Source organism: Vulpes lagopus, chromosome 13, assembly GCF_018345385.1.
Source record: "Vulpes lagopus strain Blue_001 chromosome 13, ASM1834538v1, whole genome shotgun sequence".
Lineage (NCBI taxonomy): Eukaryota > Metazoa > Chordata > Mammalia > Carnivora > Canidae > Vulpes > Vulpes lagopus.
Window position 1 is genome coordinate 10,779,315 of NC_054836.1, and position 24,803 is coordinate 10,804,117.

General features: G+C 65.7%; 4 protein-coding genes across 7 annotated transcripts; 2 read left to right on the forward strand and 2 right to left on the reverse strand.

The window, feature by feature from the left end:
* Positions 1-753: 753 nt before the first annotated feature.
* On the reverse strand, positions 754-4,111 carry C13H1orf35 (chromosome 13 C1orf35 homolog). Its single transcript, XM_041727684.1, has 8 exons — positions 2,524-4,111; positions 2,124-2,274; positions 1,963-2,008; positions 1,805-1,887; positions 1,628-1,700; positions 1,443-1,531; positions 1,054-1,188; positions 754-967 (listed from the first exon to the last, which is right to left on the reverse strand). Exons 1-8 carry the CDS (start codon positions 3,155-3,157, stop codon positions 886-888), a joined length of 1,293 nt encoding a protein of 430 aa, XP_041583618.1. The 5' UTR covers positions 3,158-4,111; the 3' UTR covers positions 754-885.
* A 137-nt stretch (positions 4,112-4,248) lies between these two features.
* On the reverse strand, positions 4,249-7,420 carry MRPL55 (mitochondrial ribosomal protein L55). The gene is made up of 4 exons (XM_041727690.1): positions 7,298-7,420; positions 6,721-6,777; positions 4,783-4,981; positions 4,249-4,436 (listed from the first exon to the last, which is right to left on the reverse strand). Exons 2-4 carry the CDS (start codon positions 6,744-6,746, stop codon positions 4,287-4,289), a joined length of 375 nt encoding a protein of 124 aa, XP_041583624.1. The 5' UTR covers positions 6,747-6,777; positions 7,298-7,420; the 3' UTR covers positions 4,249-4,286.
* On the forward strand, positions 7,407-13,718 carry GUK1 (guanylate kinase 1). Of its 3 annotated transcripts, XM_041727685.1 has the most exons (9): positions 7,639-7,946; positions 8,433-8,501; positions 11,229-11,342; positions 11,673-11,714; positions 12,112-12,208; positions 12,924-13,062; positions 13,149-13,233; positions 13,349-13,434; positions 13,547-13,718. In XM_041727685.1, exons 1-9 carry the CDS (start codon positions 7,826-7,828, stop codon positions 13,580-13,582), a joined length of 789 nt encoding a protein of 262 aa, XP_041583619.1. In that variant the 5' UTR covers positions 7,639-7,825; the 3' UTR covers positions 13,583-13,718. The 3 variants fall into 3 exon arrangements, with proteins under 3 accessions (XP_041583620.1, XP_041583621.1, XP_041583619.1); XM_041727686.1 differs by lacking the exons at positions 7,639-7,946; positions 8,433-8,501 and adding an exon at positions 7,407-7,557 and having other exon boundaries at positions 12,924-13,068; XM_041727687.1 differs by lacking the exons at positions 7,639-7,946; positions 8,433-8,501 and adding an exon at positions 7,408-7,557.
* Positions 13,719-14,384: 666 nt separating this feature from the next.
* On the forward strand, positions 14,385-23,300 carry GJC2 (gap junction protein gamma 2). 2 transcript variants are annotated; one of them, XM_041727367.1, is made up of 2 exons: positions 14,385-14,693; positions 21,085-23,300. In XM_041727367.1, exons 1-2 carry the CDS (start codon positions 14,428-14,430, stop codon positions 22,394-22,396), a joined length of 1,578 nt encoding a protein of 525 aa, XP_041583301.1. In that variant the 5' UTR covers positions 14,385-14,427; the 3' UTR covers positions 22,397-23,300. The 2 variants fall into 2 exon arrangements, with proteins under 2 accessions (XP_041583301.1, XP_041583302.1); XM_041727368.1 differs by lacking the exon at positions 14,385-14,693 and adding an exon at positions 14,738-15,047.
* Positions 23,301-24,803: the final 1,503 nt, after the last annotated feature.

The following is a 24,803-nucleotide window of genomic DNA, read 5'->3' on the forward strand; positions in this document are numbered from 1 at the left end:
TCATGGCTTTCCAGTGCTTGGGTGCCACTGACCCACACTTACCACTGTGCACAGAGGATGTCACTGGCTAGGGACCTACATTGTGTGGCTCACTGCTCCCTGTGTTAGGTGTGCATATGACCCAGCGCCCTCTCATCATCCACCCGCTGACTGGTAGTGCAGCCCCTGGTCCTGGTCTATTCTGTGGTACTGGGACATGGAGGGACAGCAGGGTCACCACACTGGGTGTGCCCGAGGCCTGCTCTTGCCCATGCCCATCCCTGCCAGCCAGCCTGCTCCTGATGGGTAGGAAACCCCTGGCAGGGCTCCTAGTGGCTCTTTGGCTGGAGGCCATCCCTCCCACCTGACTGGGCATGCTGGTCTGGTTCCTTCTTCTGGCTGGGGGTGCCCAGTCTGGCCCCCGCCCAAGATTGTTTACACCATTACCAGGTTGAAAAACCGGGGCCAGGGTTATGAAGACAGAATCGTTTTTAGTTTGATGACTTAAAGTCAAACAAAGATGCCAGTTTCACAATCATGAGTGAACCCTGGGTTTCATCCTCCCTGCAGGCAGGCTGTAAGAGGAGGGTTTAATGACTAGGTGCTCACCTCCCAGGGGTGGGGCACACTGCTGGCTCCAGGTTCACGTCCGTGCCCTGGGGTTGGACCTGGTAATCCAGGGAGAGCCCCCCCACCGTCCCAGCAGGGTCTCAGGCTGGTCTTGCTGGAACTTTACTGGGACATGACAGCCACCTTCCCTCAAGGATTAGAGACTTTCCCCTTAAAATAAGTTTATTTAAGTACAAAGTGAGTTGAAAAATAGAAGTGTCTCGGGGCCTTCCCAGGCAAGTGTGTCCTCCCGGGGCAGGTCCCCTGCTGGACATGGGGGCCCCTTGTGATCTGGCCTCAGTCACTGTGGTGGCTGCGTCGCCTCTTGGAGCAGGGCAAGGAATCTTCAGAGTCAGAGCCGCACTGGTGGGGCCCTGGCCTGGGGATATGGGGACATGCGGTCAGGGGGAGGCTGCCCTGCTCCCCAGACCTTCTCTCTGCCCCACCAAGACTGAGCACACCTACCTCGCAGGAGCTGGAGACAGTGGAGAGGCCACCCTGCTCCTGTGTGCCTTGTCTTTCTTCTTCTCTTTCTTGTGCTTCTTCTTCCTCTTCTTCTTCTTTTTCTTCTCTTTCCTGCTCTTCCTGTGGCTCTCCAGGCTGCAGGGACGTGGGGTGGGGTCCCCTGTGCACTGTCCACACAGACCACCCCCCCCACCCCCCCACCACCCCCGTGGCCAGTGGGTACAGCGGTCCTTCCCGTTGTGGCAGGAAACTGCCAGGAGCAGCAGAGGTAGGAAGGTGCCCTGCTTCCCCATCCAGGGAGGAAAAGCAGGGGTGGGAGTGCACCCTGCCTCCCCCTCCGGGGAGCCCAGCAGGTGGGCCTGGGACCAAGGGGTGGGAGCAGCCCTTACCCAGGCTGCACCTTCTCCTCCTCAAACCGAGGCTTCTTCCTAGCAGAGGCGGGGGAGGCCCCTGGGCGGCTGCTCTCCACGCGGTGGTGCTGGGGAGGGAAGGAGCAAGGAAGGAAGGCACTCTAGGGGGCTGTGGGGGGGGGGCGTCCCAGTTTTGGCGCCCGCCCGCAGAGAGGGGGGTTTACCGTGAACACCGACAGCCCCAGCTTGGCGGCCTCCTTGTCTTCCCGGGACAGCGCCACTCGGCCTGCAGAGCCGCTGCGGGAAGGCAGGCGAGGACCCCACGGTGAGAAGGCCCAGGCCTCCCTCGGGGGGCGGTGCGTGCACCTGGGGAGGGCCCCTTCCACCCCCCAGCCACGCACCTGGAGCTCCCTAGGCCCAGCAGCCGGTCCACTCCCTTCTCCTCATGGTCCCCTCCTTCTCGCTTGCAGACCTCCACAAAGTCCTGTGCGGAGCGCAGCGGGTCTCAGGCGGGGGTTCGCGCAGACTCCGGGCGCCCCGCCCCCCGTGCGCCCCTCACCTCCTTGCTCAGGCCAGTGGGCTGCTTCCTCACGTTCTTGTAGCCTCTGTGGGGGCCGCGGGCAAGCTTCAGGCGGCGGCCGGAGTCCCTGGCCTTGCCCCTCGGACCCCGCCTCGCCCCCGGGCCCCCCGAGCTCCCCCGACCCCGCGGGGCCCACTCACAGCGCCGCCATGAGTGCCTCCTGCTCCGCCTGCCGCACGGCCGCCAGCTCCTCCTCCCGGCTCAGTCCCGCGCCGTCCGCCCGGCCCTTGGCGTACCAAGTGAGGTCTCGGCCCTTCTGCCAGCGGCCCACGGGGGCCATCAGCGAGTTGCCTGCGGGGACGCAGCGCGACAGCTCGGCCCGCTGGTCGCCGCTCCCGCCTTCCCACGCCCGCAGCCCCCCTTTCCGCACCTCGCGCCCTCTCCTTCCCCGCACCCGCGCCCCCGGCTTCCCACGCCCGAGGACCTCGCAACCCCGCTTTCCCGCACCTGCGGCACCTCGCACTGCAGCTCGGGCGTCCTCCCCCCCCAGCCCCCGCAGCCCCCCGCCCCCCCCACCCCCGGGCCCGGCGCCGCACCGACCCAGGTAGTTCTCCCTCTGTTTGTCGGTCTTCACGTCCTCCCAGCTGAACTGGTCCTGCCCACCACGCACGCCGCCCCGGCTGGAGCCGAACATGGTGCCAGGCCGTCCGCCGCCCCCTGGCTTCGTAAACCCCGGCCTGGCCGCCCCGGGCGGCGCCGGCGCCGGGCCCGCTGCCGCGTCGCGCGCCTTGACGTCACACTCACGCATGCCCGGGCAGCGCCGCAGGCGCCTGCGCGTTGCTCCCCGGCCCCGCCGCCCCGCCTCGCCCCGCCCCGCCGCCAGCGCTAGGCGCACCGCCAGGGAAGCGAGCGGGCGTCGGCGCCAAGGCGGGTCCCGAGGATCCTGCCGGCGTTGAGAGCCACATTGTGCGGGCGACGGGCCTGGGGCTGTGCCGGGAGATGGGCGAGCGGGTGGGGCCGCAGTGCCGGCAGCGGGCACCGGGGGCGGCTCGGCTCCGGAGGGAGCGTGACAGGCCGGCAACTCCCGGGGCTGTCCCCTGGAGACCCCAGCGTGGAGGGCAGGCGGGACGGCGCAGGTGCGCCAATGCACGGGCTCCTCCGGCGCCGCGGGGGGCGGCTGTGCTGGGCAAAGCAGGATCAGCTCCGAGCCCTGGACACGGGGGAGCAGCAGCATGGACAGTGTGTGAGGCCCCCCACATGGGTGGCGGAGAGGTCCTGCGGAGGGGGGGTCGGGGGCCCACACACAGGAACACCTGGTGCAGATGGGACCTCCACTGACCAGAGTGCTGCAGACGGGCCTGGGCCCTCTGTCCACTTCACCGTGTCACCCACTGTGGGGAAGAGCCTGCCACCTCCCGCCACCTTCAGAAGCTAAGCAGGTGCCCGTGCGTTAGTGGAGGTCTTGCCAGGCCCACCAGCAGCAATCTCAGTAGGTGATTTCTGCCAGAACCCCCTGCCTGGGGGGGCCCTTAGTGATTTCCATCACCAGCACCCACCCTGCCTTGTGGCTACAGGTCCCACTTGTCCCTGCCCCGCTCACCCTCTGCTCTGCTGTTGACCCCTGCATCGTTGCTGTGACCCCACTTCAAGGGAAGGGCAGACAATGCCGTTGGATGTTCCCAGGACCCTGCGCATGGCCAGGAAACTCAGTGGACCAGCAGGGACTTAGGAGTCCAAAGGTGGGTGCTTAATGCAGCACCCTTCCCCGGGAGCCCAGACACAGCCCCCTCCCATGGAACATGGGCACCTTCCCCACCTTTTGTATCAGTGCCCTACAGTGGGCACTCAGGTTTCCAAGAGTCCCGACAGCCCAGGCCAGGGCAAGAGGCAGGCCTGAGCCAGGCCAGCGACAAGTGGAAATGTTGGGGCTTGCCCTTTTGGTCTTGCAGAAGCCTGGCCAGGCTGAAACCCACCGCTGGAGCAGAAGAATGGCAGCTGACCACAGGTTTGTTGTAGCCACAGGGGCCACAAGCCCAGCTGAAGGCACCTCCCTTTGTGGGCCAGTCCACTGACAGCCCATACCGGCATCCCTGACACCCTGCTCCTCCCACTCTCTTCTTGAGGACCCCTGGCCCCCAAGGCTGCAGCTGGTCAGGGAGTGAGGGGCTCCAGGGCCCTCTCCTTCCTCCTCCCACACGGGCACTCCCTTCAGACCTCGTCTGAACACCACAGCCTGACCCAATCCTTAGCCACCTAGCCCTCTGGGTCGCAGAGAGCTCACAACAGACTCGAGCGTGCAGGAAGGAAAGGCCAGGTGGAGGCAGCTTCGAGAACACACGGTTTAAGGACACTTCCAGGCCTGGTCATTTTTTCATCCAAAACTGCTTGTACCGCTCCACGTCAAAGTCATCATAGAGCTCTGGCTCCTCCTTTTTCTTCTGGACCTGTGACTCTCGTTTCCGGAACCGTGCCCGCCTCTCCTCTGGGGACAGGGCATCCAGGTCCACGGGCATCTGTGGGGAAGGGCATGCACAAGCTCACTTCGAGGGCCTAGGACCTTGTCCCTGCCTACACTTCACCTCATTCTCCACTCTGTATTTAGGGCTTTTACGTTCTGCTGGGTTTTCTCTGTCATCAGAGCTCTCCATCTTTACACATTGTTTTCTCAAGATTGATCATCGTTACATACGCAGCTCACCGCTGCTGTCTGGTCTGACAGATGGGGTGACCACTCCACCTCCAGCAATCCCAGGTCATGGCTTCTCCCCCTACTCCCCGCTTTAAGCTGCTTGTGGGCACAGCCCACGAGCCCCTGGAGGAGCAGCTGCACCCCAAGGAGCACTGGGGAGGGAGGCATACCTCGAGTATTCGTCGTGGCTCCCGATAGCGGATGTGGATGGTGGAGCCATCCTGCTTGACCAGGAGCACAGGGTAGAGGCGTGCATAGGCTTGTCGGTGCACACGCGTGAGCAAGGCCCTGTTGCTGTCAGCCTGCCAGGAGGATGTGTGTAGGCGACATACTGGAGCAGCCCCCGTCAGTACCTGCTGCCGCAGCAGGCTACAAACACACGTTCTGGTCAGTGGCTGGTGCTCGGACCCAAGCGCCCATGCAGCTCAGGCTGTCCAGCTCCTGTGGGGGCATGCAGTGACGCATACCAGACTGGAGTGTGGTCAGAGCAGCCCCTGCCCCGTGGAAGAGGCTGCAGGGGCAAGTGCAGGGACCTTCTGGACAAGTGACGTCAGAGGTCAGCAGCCAGGCCCCCAGTGGGCTGAGAGCAGGGTCACCACACAGCATCAGGCAGGAAAGATTCCAGGGGAGCAGAGACCTAGTGCCATAGCCTGGACCTTTGTGTCTCCCCCAAATTCACACACTGCAGCTCTACCTCCATGAGATGACATCAGACAAGGGAACCCTAGAAGGTCATGAGCCTCCCCCATCCCCCCACAGTGGGACTGCTGCTCTTAGAAGAGCATTCACGACCAGGAAGGCAGGCCTTGGCAGAACTTAACCCTGCCTGGACCCTGACCTCAGACTTGCAGCCTCCAGAACTGCCAACAGAGGAAGCCACCCACCTGTAACCAACACCCCTAGGGTCCACCTGGCTTCTGAACGCGGCAGGCAGCTGGACTCCCTGCACACAGCAGGGTGTGCCTCCAAGAAACCAGAAGAGGAAGCCCCATGCGGGCCACCTATAGGGGCTACAGGACCCCAAAGCTGTCTCTCCCCCACCCGTCCCCCTCCCACGACCCCAGGTTGTGACAGGGTACAATTCCACACCTCCCTGGAGCTGCCAGGCATTCCAGGAGTAGCCCTGCTGCCCAGTGCTGTGTCTGACGCCACCAAGTGCCTTCAGAGGGCTCCCTGGCTGTGAGTGGTAGAGCCACTGATGGACGAAGCCCAAACCATCCCCTCTCTGGCTCCTGGTGAGTCCCCATGCTCTGCAGGCTTTCACTCAGCTCTCAGGATCTCCGGTTCCACAGAGCAGCAGTACAGCCCCTGCACAGGCACCTGCCCTGGGTGGCGTTCCCAGCACCCCTCGGCCTGAGGGTATGGTACCTATGCATCCTCCACTAGACCCCGCGGCCCTAGCTGCAAGAACCACATCTTATTTGCTCTGAAGTCCCAGAGCCCCAACTGGGCACTCAGTAAATTTTGGCAAAAGAAACACCGGCAGAGAGGAGACAGATGGCCAGCTCCAGCGCCAGAGAAGCCTGTGGTTAGGCTGGCAGGGCAGGAGCAGCACTGGGGAGAGGGCACATGGCCACCCTGAGGACCCTGGGCCGGTGGACTGCAGGGGCGGGGCGGGGGGGGGGGGAGGCGGCTTCTGCAGGGCTGAGAACACAGCGGATGCTCCCTGTCCTATCAGCAAGACAGGGCTACAGGGGGAACTCTCCTAGGGCAGATGCCCTGCAGGAAGGCAGCAGCCAGAGTCCCTTGGCTCCTTTCACCCTGATGGCGGTGTCAGGAGCCCCCTCCGCCCCATATCCACAGAGCCAACTAGAGACTGGCTCTGTTTCTGTCCTCATAAAAACCACCCTCAGGCCACACTTGTCCTGTCGGGGAGACCAAGTGGTTTCAGTGGGAACAGCAGGCAGGCATGGTTCTCTCCACGGACCCAGAGCCAGGCTGGGCTGCAGATCTGAACAGGAAAGTCACGGTGACGGTGTGTTTCCTGCGGCCTCCCTCAACCCCTGCCAGGGCAGCCATCCACACCCCCCTGCCTGCTCCAGAGCAAGGTGCTGACCACCCCTCTAGCACCCAGACAGCAGGCCAAGGGGCCCCAAGTCCCCACTTACCCAAGCAGGTTGCCCCTGGCGGCCATTCCTCCTGAGGGCCCCTGTGGCAGCTGAGGCCTGGGGAGGGAATAAAACAGGGTTTCCCACCTCATTAACCTTCGCCTAGCCCCAGGGAGAGCTCGGACACATGGTGTCTCCCACAGAGGCATCCCCTCCAGGTCTCTGTCCTCCCCGCGACCTGTCAGGCTGCCCCCCACCCCCCAACTCGCTGTTAGACTAAGCTGTGGACGGTCTCCGAGCGGCAGATGCCGGGAAGCGGTCCTGAGCGCGGAGAAGGGATCAGCGGGACGGGAGGTCAGCGGCGGGGAGGGGGGTCGGCGGGACGGCGGCGATTCCCGGCGGACAGCGGCGTGCGGACCGGGACAGCGGGGACGCACGGCCGCTCCTCCCGCGCGCAGGGCCCCGGGGCGTCCGTGCCAGTGTCCGCGACCGCGAGCGTGCCTCGGCCCCGGGAGTGTGGGCAGCCCTCCCCGCGCCCCGGGAAGACGGGCTGCCGGGCTACTCCCGACGCCGCCGCCCTCGAGCGCCGGCGGCGAGGCCCGGACCACCCGTCGGGAGCGCCCTTCCCGGCACCGACCTGACCCCGTCCCCCAGCTCGGGGCCACCTCGCCTACGTCCTCCGCCCTCGCGGCGTCGCACGGTGCTGACGCAACCCTGAGGGGCGGGCGGGGCCGGCGCCGGGCTGTGACGTTAGCCCTTCGGGCGGAGGCGTGCTGGCGCGGTGCTGTGACGTAGCCCCGCGGGCGGCGGCGACGGCGGCGGCGGCGCCCCCCCTCATGCTGCGACGCCCGCTGGCCGGGCTGGCGGCGGCCGCCCTGGGCCGGGCCCCCGCGGACGGTGAGAGGCTGGCGCCGGGGCTCTCGGAGTGCGCGAGCGGGTTAGCGCGTTCCCCCGTGGACGCGGCGGAGCGAGGGGCGGGCGGGCGGGCGGCGCTCCGAAGCCGTCCGGAGCGCGCGGGTCTGCGCGGGAGCCGTGGCGAGAACCGGAGCTGCTCCCAGGGTCGGAAGGGCCGTTCCGGGGGTCGGGGGGGACGCTTCCGGCCAGGCGCCGCGCTCCCGCCTCTGCGGCCCGTGCCGGGAGCGAGCGCAGGGGTAGAGCGGGGGGCATGCGGACCGCTCGGTGTGGCCGGCCCTGTCCTGAGCGGCGCGTGTTCCCGCACTCGGGGACGGAGGCTGGACCGGAGTGGGGCGGGCCTGCTGCCGCCTCGGGCACGCGGCCACGCCGGGGTACGCTCTGCCGGGGCGTCCGGGGCCCCGCGCGCTCTGCCGGGCGGCCTTGCGGAGCGCGCGCGGGTGACGCTGGCCGCTCCGCCCCTCCACGTTCCGGATCCGGCCCCTCCGGCCCCCCCGGCCCCCTCGGCTAGCCTGCGGCGCGTCTGGCTCCTGGGCGTCTTTCAGCCTGTCGCAGGAGCACAGACAGGAGTCAGGCTTGCTGCGTACGGGTGGTTGCTGCGATTACACGGGGCTTTGGGAGCAGAGGGAGGGGTGAGCTCAGCTGGCCTGGAGCTGGCCTGGGGTGCAGGGCGGGGGCCTGCCGCCTTCCCAGCTGTCACTGGTCCTTTCCCGCCAGGAGGAAGGGGAGGAGTTAATGGCCAGTGGGGGGGGGGGGCATGGTTTTCTACTGAGTCCCCAAATGTGGACCTTCCCAGACTGTTCTGTCACCCTGAGATCTTCTGGACCCTGACTGGGCATGCTTTGTGCTTCATCCACAAGGGGGCCTGGGGTGCTTCCGTCTCCGGACTTTGCACCCACAGCTGGACACCCCTGTGCTGCCCTTTTCTGGTAAGAGTGGCACTCCAGCGCTCCTCAGGGCCACCCACAGCCCAGGTCCCTGCTGTGCCTGCAGAGGTGCTGTCTGCTTGTGCTGACCAGGGTCGTGTTCTGGGAACCCCACCGAGCCCTTGCCCCGTGGCTGGATTAGCAGTCTTGGGAGTTATCACCTGCCGCATGTTTGTTTGCGGGCACAGTTCAGTCTAAGCAGCTTGTGTCTGTTTTCTGTAGTGTGTCGGGTGTAGCCGAGAGAGGGAGCACTGTGATAGGATTGGGGGTGGAAGCCGTCAACCCCCTGTCCAGAGGAAATGTGCAGCAGTGAGGGTGACCTACTGGGAGCACAGGTGTGGGGGCCATCACCTCTGCCCCCACCCAGCCTGCACTTGCTCAGTGCTCAGGGCAGGGTGTCCCCTCTGAGGGTCTGGGCTCCTTCCTGCTCTGTAGCTCTGGTGCCTGGGGCCCCCCAGCCCTGCCCTGGAGCCGTCCACAGTTTCAGAGGGCCTGGCTTTCTTTCAAGGAAGTGGGGAGAGCAAGTGAGAAAAAAGGTGTCTACTGCTTTCTGAGCGTCCCCTCTCAAGACAGGCTTGTATGAGGTCGCTTAGTTGGGATGTGTCCTCACATGGCCTGTCTCAGGGACAGCCATGACCAGCCATTTTGGCCAGGTCCACTATGAGAGGGCACCCTGGAGCACAGCCAGGGCCTGTAGTGCCATCCCATGCTGGTGACTTTGCTCAGCACTGTGCATACGTGGCCCTGGGTGCCAGGCCAGGCTGCCCTGTTTTGGTCAGGTGAGCCTGTGCTTGTGGTGGGTGGAGTCAGCCTTGGGAGCAGGGAGGGAACTCGGCCCTCTGGGCCCCACGTGAGGACCCACTCAGTGCCCTTGGCAGGGCCAAGCTTCTGTGCCTACCCACCGTATCAGGGTTTCTGCACTTGAGGGAGGGCAGGAGGAGGTCTGGAGCCTGGGTTTGAGGGCCAGCGGGTGGGGGGTGGGGGGGCCAGGCAGGAGGATACTGGGAGAAGGCCGGCAGGGCACGCCATTGCCTCCCAGCTGCGGGAGGGAGGGGGGCGGCCTTTGCCCTGGTGGATCTTGAGTACACCCTCCACTGCAGCCTGCTCAGGTGGGAGTGACCTGCACTGGCAGGGCTCTGGGGCACACAGCCTCCTGGGACAGGCCAGAGGGCCCCGGCGTCAGGTCAGGAGCCAGTAAGACCTGAGTGGCATGACCTGTGAGGGCGGCAGGCGCTGGGACTTCATGTGCACTGTGGGGCCCTGATGGAAGACGTGTCTTTCCTGGTAGGTTTGCTGTCTGCAGTAGCCAGAGCTGCCTGTGGGTTGGGGAGCAGGAGCTACACAGTGCTCAGGGCATGGGGGTGCCACGTCCTCCCATCCTTGGTGGGGAGCCCCTTTATGTTCTTCTGCCCCGGGACGTGGGTGCTCCCAGTCAGGTCCCAAGGTGCCCAGCCACGTCTGCTGGATTGAGGGAGTGGCGCTGTGATCACCACTGGGCGGGTGTCCCCCTGTACTGCCATCTGGACAGCAGGGCCCAGGGAGACCTGCTCAGCCCTGCAGGCAGGAAGGTGGGGTGGGCGGGCAGTGGCACAGCACCATGCAGGCCGGGGACAGGCACGTGGTGGACAGAGCCAAGCCTTCTTTCCACACTCCACACCCCAGCCTGCAGCCCCACTTGGCTCGCCCCATCCCTAGCACCTGGGAAGTCCCACAGAGCTGGGGTGACCCCACCAGGCACTGAGCCTGGGCCTTGGACAGGAGAGCCTGGACTCCAGGACAGAGGGGGAGTCCAGTGGGGTTGTGGCTAAGTTGAAAGACATGTCGTTGAGCAGGACACCTGGTAAGGTGAGGTGTCACTGGAGGTGCCGCTCACATGTGCGGCCTCAATCGGCTCATGTGTGCTCAGCAGGGGATCCCTCCTGCTCCATCCTCCTGGGGTGGTGTCCTCTCGGGGCAGTGTGTGTGGCGGGGTGGTCTCAGAATAGCCGCCTTGAGCCAGATTACCGTGTTGGCCTACATCAAGGATTAGGAAAGCCGGTGGCCCCGTGGCAGCCCTCGGCCGGAACACTGGGCAGCCCCAGGGAATCTGGCCCTGCCCTTGGGGACCCTGGACAGGAACCTGCCAGGAGGGGGCGGCGCCAGCTCCCCACACACCCTCCCGGCCTCCCTATGGCAGGCTGTGCCTGGTCCTCCTCACATGTGGCACCGCGTGCCTGGGTGGGGGGGGAGCTGCCTCTTCCCTCTGTCCTGGGGGGGTGGGGCCAGCTGCCTTGGGACGGATTAGTGCCCGGAGGGTGGGGCGTGGGCCTGGTTACCACCCCTGCCAGCTCTTCAGGGAGCCCAGTCTGTGAGGAGGCTGCAGCCCGGGGTGGTCGGGTGGGTGCAGAGCTCCCCTCCTCCCGTGTGGGGTGGGGGTGGGGGGCAACTGTCCACCTGCCAGCTTCCTGGGGCCCCACATCAGAGCAGTTAGGATGCTGTGGTCCCTCCGGCTGGGCCCGGTGGAATTGTTCAGACCAGGCCTTGGGTTCCACAGATGGGTCTGAGGCTGTGGGGCAGGGTGCTGGGGGCACAGGGCACCTTCTGTGGATGGGGAGGGAAGCCACAGGTGGGCTCTAAGTCCAGGGCCTGCAGCTCTGCCCCAGCCGTGGGGTTGTTCACATGTCCGCATGCGGGGGGGCGGGGGGGGGCGTGTCCCTCCAGCCTTGCTGACACCACTCCCCTTACCCGCAGGGATGTCGGGACCAAGGCCTGTCGTTCTGAGTGGACCGTCAGGGGCAGGGAAGAGCACCCTGCTCAAGAGACTGCTGCAGGAGCACGGCAGCATCTTTGGCTTCAGCGTGTCCCGTGAGGCCCTGGCTCAGGGAGCCTGAAGGGGGGATGGGGGGCTGGGCCCCCTGCTGACCTGACCCTGACCCCCTCACACCTACCCACAGGGAGAGTCCCTGCACTGCTGACCCCGACCCTGAGCCCCCACACCCACCCACAGGGGGGTCCCCGCACTGCTGACCCTGACCCTGAGCTCCCACACCCACCCATGGGGAGGGTTCCCGCACTGCTACCCTGATCCTGACCCCATACACCCACACATGGAGGCTGAGCCAGGCCCTGTGGGGAGGACCATGGATGGAGTATAGGGACGCTGGGCCCATATGGATCCTGGGTGCTCGTTCCTAGACACCACAAGGGACCCGCGGCCTGGAGAAGAGAATGGCAAAGGTGAGCTGGGTCCTCGGGTCCTCCTGCAAGGCAGGCAGACTTGGAGCATAGTCCAGACGGGGTGGGGGCCCCGACGCCCTGTGGAGATCTCCACAGGCCCTTCTCTTGGCTTGTGGGCCATTCTCCATGTACCACGAGGGTCTCTGTGGTGGTAGCAGGACCCAGGAAGTCCCTTCCACCTCCCCTGCCCATGCTGACTGGCCCCCCGGCCCCCAGGAGCCTCCCCCAGGGAGCCCATGGTTTCCAGGCTCCCTGAGCAGGGGCGTGTAACCACATGCTGTGTGCACGGATGCTCCCTGCTTGATGGCCAGTGCAACCCCCCTGTGAGCCAGATGGATCCCTTCCCTGAGGGCCCTGGGGGCTCAGCCGCTGTGGCTCAGTGGACCCTTCCCTGCAGATTACTACTTCGTCACCAGGGAGGTGATGCAGCGGGACATCGCTGCAGGCGACTTCATCGAGCACGCCGAGTTCTCGGGGAACCTGTATGGGACCAGGTGGGCCACTGCCAATGTTCTCTCCCTCCCAGAGGCTCTCCCTTTGGCTGGACCTAGGCAGGGGGTGCTCTCTGGGTTTTGGGGCAGTTGGGGTCAGTACCCACCCCGCCAGCACTCAGGGTGGGACAGCACTGGGGCTCTCCAGGCCACCTCCATCCACCTGGCCAAGCCCCTGGAAGCCAAGGGCGCCTCCAGACCCGTGTGTAGCGGGGACTCAAGGCATCTGGATCCCATAGGGGCATGGGCTGTGCTGGGCTCCCCTTCCCTCCTCATAACCCACAGTAGGGTCTTTGTTAGCACCTCCCATCTGTCTGGGATGCCTAGAGCTCCAGGCCCAGAGCCACGTCCGGGTCAGACAGGCAGGCCTGGGCAGGCCTCCATGTGCAGCCTGTCCCTGAGCCCCTGCAAGACCCATCTCGCTGCACCCTAGGCACAGCTGGGAATGCTGGTGGGCCCCCAGAGGGAGTCCCTGGGGCCTTGGGCTGTGTGGTGACAGCCAGGACCCTGTGCCTTGGCCCACAGGCGCCCTCAGCCCCACAGAGGGCCCAGCACACAAGTGCTTCCAGAGAGCTGGAGGAGGTGCTGGGATCCGGGTAGGTTCCCATGCTCGCCCCGGCCAGGTCCACGCCCAGGGTATGGGCAGCGATGGTTCTGCTCAGGCTCTTCGAGACCACAGGAAGCCCCCTGAGCCATCCCTGTCTGTCTATTCCTGCAGCAAAGCAGCCGTGCGGGCCGTGCAGGCCATGAACCGCATATGCGTGCTAGACGTGGACCTGCAAGGCGTGCGTAACATTAAGAAGACTGACCTGCGGCCCATCTACATCTTCGTGCAGCCACCCTCACTGGATGTCCTGGTGGGGGTGGGGTGAGGCTGGAGCCCCAGGGCAGGAGCGGGAGCAGCAGGTGACCACAGAGGCTCTGACCCTCCCACATGTTTCAGGAGCAGCGGCTGCGCCAGCGCAACACAGAGACAGAGGAGAGCCTGGCCAAGCGGCTGGCTGCCGCCCAGGTGGACATGGAGAGCAGTGAGTGTGGGCGCCAGCGTCCCCCCTCCCCCCAGGCTCCTCATGCAGCACGGGAGTCCCTGGGGAGGAGGGCCCATGCCAACCTGTGTCCTTCCCCCCCATACACACCCCACAGGCAAGGAGCAGGGCCTGTTTGACCTGGTCATCATCAACGACAATCTGGAGAAGGCTTATCGGGCCCTGGAGGAGGCGCTATCAGAGGTGGGCTCTCAGGGGGCACTCAGGCCTGTTGTGCTTACAGGCCTGAGGGCTGGTAGAGGCTACGTGGCCTGTCAGCCGACCCTGGCCCCAACCCTCCTCCTCTCCGTGGCAGGAAATCAAGAAGGCTCAGAGGACCAGCTGCTCCTGAGAAGAAATGCCAGTGGTGTCCTCCCTGGTGGGGGTGCTGCCCACCTCTCCTGCTCAGGCTGCCACGGCTGGTAGACCCTGGCCTCTCCCCATCTCCTGGGAGCTGGGGTGGCCTCCAATAAAAAACTGCTGGGTTATGGTGTCTGTGAGCCCGTGGATTGCCCTTTGGGCCAAGGATTTGGGGACGGGCTGTACATGTGCACCCCCACTCCTGGCAGCCCATCCCTGACCAGCCGCACGTGCTGTGCAGCACCTGCTGCTCTGGGTTGCCAGCCCGACTTCCTGTGCCCCATCTTCACATCAGGGATTGGCAGCAGCTGCCCCCCATCAGGTGTTGGGTACATCCCCTGCAGCTGGGCTGCTTCCTGCCCGAGGCCCCAGTGGGTATGGGGCCCTGGCAGGAGCAGACGGGTCTGCTGGCCTCTCCTGCTGCCCTGTGGAGGTGCCCTTAGGCTGTGGGGAGGGCACAGAGCTCACCCTGCCTGAGCCCTTTGTCCTCAGGGTCCCTGAGCTGAGCTGTGGTGGCTGAGGGATGGCACTGCTGCCCCAGGAGGGAGGCCAAACCCTGCGTCCTGTGGCCCATCCCAGTCCAGTGCTGGGCTCCGGGGGGGACATGGGACTTAGGGGTCCAGGGAGATACCTGGAGCCAGGGTGCTGTGGAGGGTGGGAGACGTGCTACGCCTGGGATGTGCTCTTGGGACCCAGGCAGAAGCCAGACGGGGTGGGTGGACCCTGTCCCAAAGCACAGATGCACCAGGAGGGTAGGTGGGAGCCTGGCCTGGATGCGAGGGTTCCTGGGCCTCCCCATGCCCAGGCCTGAGGCAGGTGAGGCGGGGCCAGCCTGACATGAGGGAAGGGGAGGGAGGGGGCCGTAGGGGACGCCCCTTCCTACTCTGGGCCCTGTCCAGCCCCGGACAATCGGGAATTCACACCCTAGGCCTTGGGGGGAACAATGGAGCCCTTGAAGGCCCTCCCCCTGCATTGTGCTTGGTGGTGAGAGGTGGCCCTGGGTCAGGCCCAGGACTCAGCCAGGCATACACCCTGAAGGGCCAGTGTCCAGCCGGCTGGCAGGTGGAAGGGCTCAGGGACTCCTACTTCCTGGCCTGGAGAAGGTAGGGCCCTGTCCAAGGGACCAGATGTGGGCATCAATTTGGAGATGAGCGTCATGCGACCTCTTTGTGGGCACAGGGTCTTGGCCCAGGCATCCCCCTCCTGCAGTGGCTGCCCCTAGGGGACCACAGGTACTTAGCGTGGCCAGACCAAGGCCCCCCTCCCTGATGTGGGGGGACAAAGTGATGATGGGGGAGGGGGCCCTACTCAGGCCAGCTGGTGAGCAGGAAGGGAGGGGGTGCGCCTGGAACCTTCCCCGGCAGCTGGGACTTCTCAGGCTGCGTTGTCCAGCCAGCTCCTGCTGGCCAGGCAGCTGCAGCATGTCCAGAGGCTGAGCTTCAGACCCATCGGGCCTGGTAGGAGGCTGGGGAGGCTTCCCTGTACACATAGGCGGAGGAACTGGGGTGGGCACACCTGCCCACCCCCACACCCTGCTTCTGACCCGGCCTGAGGTTCCTTCCAGGCGCCTGGTAGACACCAGTTCCTCAGGTCTGGGCCCTAGGGTCACTGAGAGCAGACTTGAGCCTGTTCCCCAGGAGCGGCCCCCAGGGTGCCAGATGTCGTGAGTGAGTTGTCTGGGCGACCCAGGCAGGAATGGGGAGAGGGCGGGTGGCCAGGCTCTGCTGTGGGGCAGGGATCTGTACCAGGTGGGCTGGAGCGGGTGCCGAGGATGTGCGGAGTCCGGTGGGGCGGGAGGAGTGGAGTCACCCAGAATGGCTAGGGGGGCGGTGGATGCAGCCTCCAGGCCTTGCCAGCAGGGCCTGGGCAGGGCTGGAGGGCCCCACAGGGTGCTCCCCCAGGTCCCAGCCCTCCCCCACGCCCGGGGCCCCAGGGCTCCCCATAGGAGGACCACCCTCACATCAGGGTTGCAGTGGGAGTGGACAGAGAGGGGCCCCTGGGTCCTTGGCGGGTACTCGCCCATTCAGCTTCCCAGGTGCATCTGCCTCTGCTGAGCACAGGTGTGGTAGGAGTGGAACACACCAAGGGCCTGGGGGAAGGGGCTCAATAGGGGAGTAGGGGAGTGTGCATGCGTGCGTGCCCTGTGTGCCAGTGCCACAGTCTGCACATGCACCAGGCCAGCCCAAGAACCTTGAGGATGGGGACCTGTGAACCCCTTGGGCAGGACCTGCAGACAAGCCAGGAGCAGGAGGGGGCATGAAAGGGGAGCCTAGTGGGAGCTGTAGAGGGGAAGGGGGAGCCTGGGGGTGTGGAGGAGGAGGGAGGCTGTAGAGGTGAGGCGAAGGGGGGGTGAAGGAGGGAGGCTGAAGAGGGGACAGGGAGCCTGGGGATATGGAAGGGGAGGGAGTCTGCAGAGGGGGGCGCCTAGGGGTGTGGAGGGGGAGTGAGGCTGCCAGAGGGGAGGCTGGTGGGGGAGTCGGGAGTGTGTGGAGGGGCAGGGAGAGAGGCTGTGAGGGCCGGAAGCCTGGGGGCTGGTCCTCAGCACGCTGAGTGCTGGCTGCTGCAGGGGTGGGTGGATGTGCATTCCCTGCCCCTCCCCCCCAGGCAGCCTGGAGTCCACACCGTGGGATTGGATGGTGCAGGTGGAACCTGACTGGGGTGGCCAGGATGGGGGTCCAGGGGCAGAGACCCAGAGGGGAACCCCAAGGAGCAACCCCTAGCAGACAAAGGGGGTCCGCGGGTGAGTCCTGAGGCCAGGCCAAGCTGACCTCAGGGTGCTTATGGGCGCTCACAGGTGGATGAGTTAGAAAGGGGAGGAGCCTGGCTCTGGGTGGGGGGGACACTGCAGAGGAGCTGAGCGTTCTGGGGTGGGGGCAAGCATTCTAGGGGGAGCGGAGCCTTCTGAGGGGGCTGAGCGTTCTGGGTTCTGGGGGTCCTGCCCACAGCCCCGCCTCACAGGGAGGAAGCCCCGCCTGGCCTGGAGGGGCTCCTGGGAGGAAGCAGGGCAGGGATGGGAAGGAAGCAGCTGGGCAGGCCCAGTTTCAGCCCCCCACGTGTCCCCCTGCCCTCCCAGGCTTGTTCAGGCTCAGGGGTGCGAAGAACTTCCTCCTCCACGGAGGCCACCGAGGTGGGGGGGTGCATAGGGGTGGCCTGGTGCTGCCTGAGCCCACCCCCTACCCCACCCCCATGACCCGCTGGCCCCCAGCCCCACAATGGCCCCTCCTGCATCCCCGAAGTGACACCACCACCCCACCCCTGACCCAGCTCTGGGTGACATGCCATCTAAACGGACCCTCCTCCCCCTGTGTGCCCCCACCCTGGGCCTCAGGTCAGCGCCCCCGCATCCCCCTCCTCCGGGTCAGGGTCCTCTGGCAGCCAGGCCTGGTCCCCTGCCTGCAGCCTCCAAGAACCTACCTGGTAGCAGGGGGCCAGGCGCCCCTGCCTTCTCACACTGTCCCCTGGCCCTCCCGTTGTGGAGTCCAGCAGGGCACAGAGCATTCATCCTCACAGCTACTCTGGGGTGCCCAGGGTCTCAGGGGGCATCGAGTCATCTGGAGAGGGTGCCTGTGGGCCTCGGGTGCTCTGTTTCCTCACTTTGTCCGTGTTGATACCCCAGTCCCCGGGAAGGTCAGGTATTTGTGGGAGAATCTCCCATCACTTGGCCCCTGCTAACCCTGGTGCCCTGATGACTGTCTCTGCACAGGGGCAACCTGACCTGGGCCCCAGGCCAGCTTCTCACTTGGGTGGGGATTTGTGCCAGCTTGCATTGTCCCTCCTGGTATGCTGGCCCTCAGGACGGGAGCTAGGGGAGGGGGCTGCAGAAACTTTGGAATTCCCTTTCCTTCTACTTTCATCCACGTAATAGTTTCTAGCAGTAAGCACTCACCTCTACTTTATGCCTGGGGGGACTCCAGGACCCAGGCTGCACCACTCCTTACTCCTGCTACCCAGAGACGCAGCCCTCGCAGTGTAAGGACGTGTGTACGTGCATGCATGGATGTGTGCATGTGCTTGCCTGTGTGGGTGCATGTGTGTGGGCACACGTGTGCGCATGTGTGCATGAAAGCCTGTGTGCCCGCACACATGTGCACGAGAGCCCATGTGCCTGAGAGCCTGTCGCACACGTGTGCATGAGAACCCATGTTGATCCACGAGTCCATGAGAGCCCGTGTGGGCACGTGTATGCCAGAGAGCCTGTGTGTCTGCACACAGGTGCATGAGTGTATGTCTGCCCGGGTGTGCATGAGAGCCCATGTCTGCGTGCGTGTGCCGTTCCACTTCCTCGATCTCGGGCACAGGCACATGCTCTGGCACATGTCTGACACCCACCACATGTCCACAAGTGCAGGGCTCTTTGCCGAGGAGGACCATGGTGCGTGTGTCCATTGCTGTGGGTGTTTTGCACTGCCACCCTGTGAGCTACCTGGCAAGGGACTAGGCATGTGTACAAACCTCCCTACACACACGTCTCCGTGTCAGTCCCCGGGGAGCCATCGTGTCGTGGGCAGCTGAACACGGGCGCAGACCTAGGTGTCCCACGCTAACTCACGACTCCCCGCCCCTCCCCCAACGGGTCCAGTAGTGAGACCACCCCCCCCCCCCCCCCGCCGGTGAGGGCAGCGCTTCGGTCCCCGCCCCCAGGCAGGAGGGGCGGGGCCTGGACACGTGGGGGCGTGGCCGCGGGCGGGACGTGTGCCGCTTGGAGGGGTGGGTGTGGGGGCACGTACAGGGTAAGCCAGGGCACGGAACGCAGGATGTTGACTGGCAGGAGTGTGTGCGGGGTAGGGCATGTGCAAGGTGTGAGCAGGGCGAGGACATGGGCGGGAGTGCACGTGGGCACATCCAGGAGGGCATGAGTGTGTGTGTGTGTGTGTGTGTGTACCTGCCAGGGCAGAGCACAGGCCCTGCAGCCGTGGGCTCGACCTGGGGTCGCTTACCTGGGTGGCTGGTGCTTGGCTATGACTCTTGGGAGCCCTGGGAGCGGGAGTGGCAGTGTGCCTCCGGGGTTCAGGTCGCAAGGGGCGGCTAAGGGCTGGGGTCCCCTTCCTGCCAGCACCCGCGTGTGTCAGGAGGCATGGGGGGGGGCAGAAGCCAGGATCTGGAGCCCCATCCTGCGTGGTCCTGACGCCAGGCCTGGGCTCCTCCAGGCACAGCCAGTCAGTGCAGCCTTCTGGCTACTGCAGCGCTGGCGTCAGGCGGGTGCGACCCAGGCCCTGCACACACTGGGCACTGGCCCTCGTCTGAAGAGTAGTGGTGCTGCCACCTGTGAGCCTCTGCCCCCTACCCAAAGGGAACTTGAGTCCCCACTGTGCTGGGAGACCTCGGGGAGAGCCTCCTGCTCCCCAGATGGCACCCTCCCCCCACCCCGCCCCCAGACTGAGGGGCCTGCAGGGCCAGACCTGATGGGAGGCGTCACCTCCAGGGATATGACCCTCACACCTCGGAACGGGCTGCACAGTGCACACCTGGAGCTGGCCAGGGGCCTGTGGGGACAGGGACCCCCGGGGACTGGTGGGCCTACAGCAAGGCTACCATGCACGCCTAGAGCACACACCAACGACTCTTCCTCTCTGCTCCTCCTGGGGCCCCGGTCCTGGGAGGAAGAGAAGAGGTGGGGGCCCCCCTCCCCCCATGCCTCCCCCTTTTCTGGGTTTCTGCGGAGGTGGGGCTGTCAGGTTGGGGTGGGCACAGGTCCTGGGAGACCTGTGCTTAGAACCCCGGAAGGAAGAGCAGCCAGTCGGGGGGTTCAGGGGGTCAGAGACACTCCAGAGAGGGAGTCGGGGCTCCGGTGCGCAGCCCTGTGTGGGCGGGGTGGTGCATGTGTGTCTGTGTTCCCCGGGGGTGTGCACCTGTGCACCAGGGTGTAAGTGTGCACACGTGTGTCTGAGAGCTTGCACATGTGCCAGTGCATTTGCTTGTAAATGTGTGCAGTCAGGAGCGTGTGTATCCTGTGTGCTCCCAAATACCCAAATGGACATCTGTGCATCTGATTGTGAGCGTGTGCACACATGAGCATGCAGGTGGGGGTTCACATGTGCAACCATACGCATGTATGCATCTGAGAAGGGCTTGTGCATGTGTGGCTCTGAGGGGCACTGCACACAGATGTGAGGAAGAAGGGTCATTTCCCCAGGAACCCCAGCTGCCCCCTCTTCCTGCCCCCACCCAAGGGGAGAGGCTCCAGCTGCATAAAGCTGAGCTTCCCCGAGCCCCTGCTGCCTCTGCAGCTCCATTCCACACCTGCCCACGCTGCCTCCCACGCAGAGGGAGGGGGCAGACGCACCGACATCAGGGGTCTCCTGTCCCCAAACTCCCCCGACGCAGGTACTGGCCTTGGTCACCAAGTTGGGAGGGTGGGCGTTGGGAGGCTGACGCCCCTGTCCCCTTCCTGGAGGCAGAGAAAGATGAACAGCAGCGTCTGTCTCCAGGGCAGCTCATCCACAAGGGCCTCCCATCTGGGACGTGGCGGGTGGCCTTGTGTCTGTCTCCAAGGGTCACAGATGCCCTAAGGTCCCTGTGTCTTGCTGGACCAGTCCCTGTCCTGGACAGATGTTGGGCCTCCCTTGGCTTCCCAGAGGGGATGTCCTGCTATGCGGCCATAGGGTGGACAGGGTGGTGGTGTCGGGACAGGAGGGGAAGCAGCCCCAAGGCTTGGGCAGCAGCGTGGGGACCCCACAGGTGCCTTCAGGGAGGCATGAAGGTGGGGGGTCCTTCGTGCAGAGGGAGGAAGCCAAGGCCCCACGCAGTTGTGGAGTGGAAAGCGGGGCACGGCGTGCTGCTAGGGGGCCTGGGGTTGGAAGGGGCTGGGTTGGGGGTGTGCCTGGATGGTGGGGACTGGGCTGCATGAGACCCTTTCCACTGACCTGCACACTGCCTGAGGGGGCTGGCCTTGGTCTCCCATGGGCTCTCAGGGTCTGGGCTGGGTCCCCAGAGCTGGGGGTGGGGCACAGTTTGCCAGGGGCCGGGCTTTGGTGGGAGGGTAGACAGGGTGCTGGAGCAGCTGCAGGCCGCTGGGATGTGGGAGGGACCTTGGGGTGAGCCAGGGGTATCCTGACTTCTCCCTTATCCCTCCTCAGGGCGAGGTCAGGACCCAGGGTGGGCATGGAGCTCCTGGAGGGTGGCAAGACACCCCCCTTCCTCAGGCAGGGTCCCTGGCTCCAGGCGCTGAGATGCGCCCAGTCCCCCCCAGTGCTCCATGACTCCTGCTCCAGGAGTGCTCCTCCGGTCCTCAGGTCCTAACCTCCCCACCCCACCCAGGAGAGCTCCTTGAGTCCCCTGGTCCTGTCTCCCCTCCCCACCCCTTCGGGAGCTGGTCCCGGCCAGCCCCGGTTGAGCTCCCCCTCCGCCCCGGTCCCCGCTGGTCTTGTCCCACCCACCCCCCCCCCCCCCCCCCCCCCCGCGCCCTGGGAGCGCCCCTTAGATCCGCTGGTTCACTACCCGCCCACCCCACCCTCTGCCCCGCCCCAGGTTGAGCTCCCCCTGCCGCCCCTGCAGGTCCCGCGCCCCCGCCCCTATGACCAACATGAGCTGGAGCTTCCTGACGCGGCTGCTGGAGGAGATCCACAACCACTCGACGTTCGTGGGCAAGGTGTGGCTCACCGTGCTGGTGGTGTTCCGCATCGTGCTCACAGCCGTGGGCGGGGAGTCCATCTACTCGGACGAGCAGACCAAATTCACGTGCAACACGCGGCAGCCAGGCTGCGACAACGTCTGCTACGACGCCTTCGCGCCCCTGTCGCATGTGCGCTTCTGGGTCTTCCAGATCGTGGTGATCTCCACGCCGTCCGTCATGTACCTGGGCTACGCGGTGCACCGCCTGGCCCGCGCCTCGGAGGAGGAGCGCCGCCGCGCGCCCCGACGCCGCCTGCCCCCCGGGGCCTCCGGCCGCCGGCCGCCCCGCGCGCCCCTGCCGCTTCCACCCCCGCCGCACCCCGGGTGGCCCGAGCCCGCCGGCCTGAGCGAGGAGGAGCCCATGCTGGGCCTGGGCGACGACGAGGAGGAGTCGGGGGCGGCCGACGGCCCGGGCGACGACGACGCGGAGGCCGAGGACGCGTTGGCGGCCAAGGGCGCGGGCCTGGACAAGGCGGCGGCGGTGGGCCCCGCGGGGCAGCACGACGGGCGGAGGCGCATCCAGCGCGAGGGCCTGATGCGCGTGTACGTGGCCCAGTTGGTGGCGCGGGCCGCCTTCGAGGTGGCCTTCCTGGTGGGCCAGTACCTGCTGTACGGCTTCGAGGTGCGGCCGTTCTTCCCTTGCAGCCGCCAGCCCTGCCCGCACGTGGTGGACTGCTTCGTGTCGCGGCCCACGGAGAAGACCGTGTTCCTGCTGGTCATGTACGTGGTCAGCTGCCTCTGCCTGCTGCTCAACCTGTGCGAGATGGCGCACCTGGGCCTGGGCAGCGCGCAGGACGCCGTGCGCGCCCGCCGCCCCGCGCCCGCCGCCCCGGGGCCCGCGGCCCGCCCGCCGCCCTGCCCGCCGCCCACCGGCCTGGCCTGCCCGCCCGACTACAGCCTGGTGGTGCGCGCGGCCGAGCGCGCGCGCCCCGAGCCTGACCTGGCGAGCCTGGCGCTGCGGGCGCTGCGGGACCGCCACGCGCTGGGGGAACGCGACAGCCCGCCGGGCCCCGGCCTCCTCGCTGCCGCCCGGGGCCCCGCGCGGCCCGGCGCCCCCGCCTCGGGCTCGGGCAGCGCCGCGTCGGGGGGCACGGGCGCGGGCGGCGGCCAGGCCGGGCCGGGCGGGAAGCCCCGGGCGGGCTCAGAGAAGGGCAGTGCCAGCAGTAGGGAGGGCAAGACCACGGTGTGGATCTGACGGGCGCCTCGCGGCGGCGCGGGGGCTGCGGGGGCTGCGGGGGCTGCGGGGGCTGCGGGGCGGGGCGGGGCGGGCAGCGGACGCGGCGGGCGCGCAGGGCATCGTCTGTCTTCTTCCTTCTCCTCCCCACCTCCGCGGGGACCCTCACTGTCGGGAGGCGGGAGGGGGGCACGCGCCGTCTGCTCCATGTCCCTGCCGGTCCCTCCCCGAGCCCTCCTGTGTCCAGGGTAGGACGAGGACCCTGCGAGGGTCCCCAGCTCTGATCCCCAACCCGGAAGGGTGGAGGGGACTGTGGCTGGGGTACACTCCTCCCACCCCCTCCTAGCCGCTCCTGGCCCCCTGGCTGGCTACCCGAGCAGGAGGGACCCCGCTGAGCGGGCAGGGGCTTCACCCTCTCCCCTGCAGCAGCCCACCTGCGTCACCCAGGGGCACCTGGGGGGGGGATGGGGGCACCGTGCTAGGTCCCTACTCCCTGTGGCCACCAATGGGGCTCCCTCCCCCCCGCCGCCCCCCTCCTGTTTCCTGCAGGGCTGAAAGCAATCCTAGGTCTTTCTTGAGCAGAAGGGGAAACCAAGGTTGGGATGGGCCTGGCCCCTGCTGGGCCCTGGTCCTCCCTCAGAGGGGAGCGTGCTCTCAGCTCCCTGCCGGACAGTGGTGATGCCATAAGACAGACCACAGCTGCTGGGGCTTCTCGTACTGTGCTGTGGCCCCTTCCTCAGAACACACTGAAGTCCTACAAACCTGTGGGCTCACTTTCTGCAGGTGGTGGTCAGGGCTTGGGTGGAGGCCATCCTGGGGAAGGGGTTCTGGGGTCCTCTGTGCCCCTTCTCTGCCCCCAGCCCCCTCCCTAATTCAAACACAGTTCCCAGGACAAAGGAAGCAAAATAAAACTAACTTTTGTTTACAGCTGCCTCCGTGGGTGCATGTGGACATGCACACCTATGTTGTGCATGCACACACGTGTATATAGTGTGGTGTGGACATGTAGGTGAGTGTGCATGCCTGTGTGTATGCATGTGTGATGCGTGCGGGTGTCTGTACATGCGCTTGTGTGTACCACTGCCCCCCAGGGATGCATGGCTCAGCTCCAGCTTTGCTGGGAGAAGCAAGGCTCAAGCCACGTGGGTGCCCTTCAGTGCCAGGCAGCAGGCCAGGGGGTCATGGCCGAACCCGCAGATGGTGAGAACAAAGAACACAGGCGGGTGGCAGGCACTCAGGGCACAGCATTACTGAACCTGGCCACAGCTGAGGGGAGGCTCAGCTGCTGCCAGCAAGGAGCCCCCTCCAACTCGACTTAGGGGACCCAGCATCCTCCAAAACAACTCAGGCCCCGAGCAGGCTGGGACAAGCCCTCCTGGCCGGCAAACCCTTGTCAGTGTCCCCGGCCCAGTGTCAGCCTGCCCGTGACACCAAGTGACGCTGGGTCCCCAGGGGCATCCAGCCCAGGACACGCTGGAGGCCTATGCATCCCTATTTGAGGTGTGCTACTGGTGGTGTTGTCCTGGGAGTCCAGGTCTCTGTGGTGGGGCCTCTCAGCGTGGCTCAGGCCGGTGACTCTGGTCCCCAGCCTGGATGTCACACTGTTTCCACGGTGGCCACAGGCCTGCGGGATCCAGGAGCCAACCGGACTCATTGTGTGTGTGTGGGGGAGTCCATGTTACAGTGAAGGGCACATGTGGAATAGGAAATCTGACGGTGGGATCTCAGAGACCACCACCACCACATGGGCCCTGCCAGCCTGGGTCACCTGCATCTCCCATGGACGAAGGACCCTGTCCCCTCACCCAAGCTGGGGCCTGCTTGGTCACCTGCTCCCCCCCATAGGAAGAAGGACCCTGTTCTCTCCCCATGCTGCAGCCTGCTTGGTCACCTGCTACCCCCCCTCCCATAGATGAGGGACCCCATCCCCTCACCCATGCTGGGGCCTGCTCCCAGGGACTTTGTGGTCACTTACCCTCCTCAAACCAGTGTCCTGACACCCCCTGTGAATTGCCTCTAGGGTAATTCTGCCCTATCTGGCTTCTGTACCCCAATCCCCTCCCTCACCCCACTCTTAATTGGTTTGCATGCAATTTGAGGCAGTTGGAGTCAGCAGGAGGAGGACCTGCCAGGGGGCTGCTGGGGAAACCATTCTGCTGTGAGTCCCTGGATACAGAAGGCAGATGTGGGTAGGCTAGGTATCCGTGCCCAGTGACTTGTGCCTACGCCAGATTAGATGTCACATGAAGGTGTGTTTTCAGATGACATTGACACTGATAGCACACTTTGGTCAAGCAGATTGCTTTTGCCAGTGGAGGTGGGCCTCATCCAATCAGGTGATGGTCTGCCGAGTAAAGCCTGAGGTCCCTGCTCAGTCTGGGGATTAAATCTGCAGACAGGGCAGCTCGGGTGGCGCAGCGGTTTAGTG

Excerpts from the sequence above, each read along its gene's own strand:
- GUK1 (XM_041727685.1), top strand. The coding sequence starts at position 7,826 with ATGCGGACCGCTCGGTGTGGCCGGCCCTGTCCTGAGCGGCGCGTGTTC. Across the intron at positions 13,234-13,348 it reads CCAGGTGGACATGGAGAGCA|GCAAGGAGCAGGGCCTGTTT; the intron begins GTGAGTGTGGGC and ends CACACCCCACAG. Across the intron at positions 13,435-13,546 it reads TGGAGGAGGCGCTATCAGAG|GAAATCAAGAAGGCTCAGAG; the intron begins GTGGGCTCTCAG and ends TCTCCGTGGCAG.
- C13H1orf35 (XM_041727684.1), bottom strand. The coding sequence starts at position 3,157 with ATGCTGCTGCTCCCCCGTGTCCAGGGCTCGGAGCTGATCCTGCTTTGC. Across the intron at positions 1,888-1,962 it reads CCACTGGCCTGAGCAAGGAG|GACTTTGTGGAGGTCTGCAA; the intron begins GTGAGGGGCGCA and ends CGCTCCGCACAG. Across the intron at positions 1,701-1,804 it reads CTGGGCCTAGGGAGCTCCAG|CGGCTCTGCAGGCCGAGTGG; the intron begins GTGCGTGGCTGG and ends GCCTTCCCGCAG.
- GJC2 (XM_041727367.1), top strand. The coding sequence starts at position 14,428 with ATGAGGGAAGGGGAGGGAGGGGGCCGTAGGGGACGCCCCTTCCTACTC. Across the intron at positions 14,694-21,084 it reads TACTTCCTGGCCTGGAGAAG|GTCCCGCGCCCCCGCCCCTA; the intron begins GTAGGGCCCTGT and ends CCGCCCCTGCAG.
- MRPL55 (XM_041727690.1), bottom strand. The coding sequence starts at position 6,746 with ATGGCCGCCAGGGGCAACCTGCTTGG. Across the intron at positions 4,982-6,720 it reads GCCAGGGGCAACCTGCTTGG|CCTGCTGCGGCAGCAGGTAC; the intron begins GTAAGTGGGGAC and ends GTGTGTTTGTAG. Across the intron at positions 4,437-4,782 it reads AGCCACGACGAATACTCGAG|ATGCCCGTGGACCTGGATGC; the intron begins GTATGCCTCCCT and ends CCTTCCCCACAG.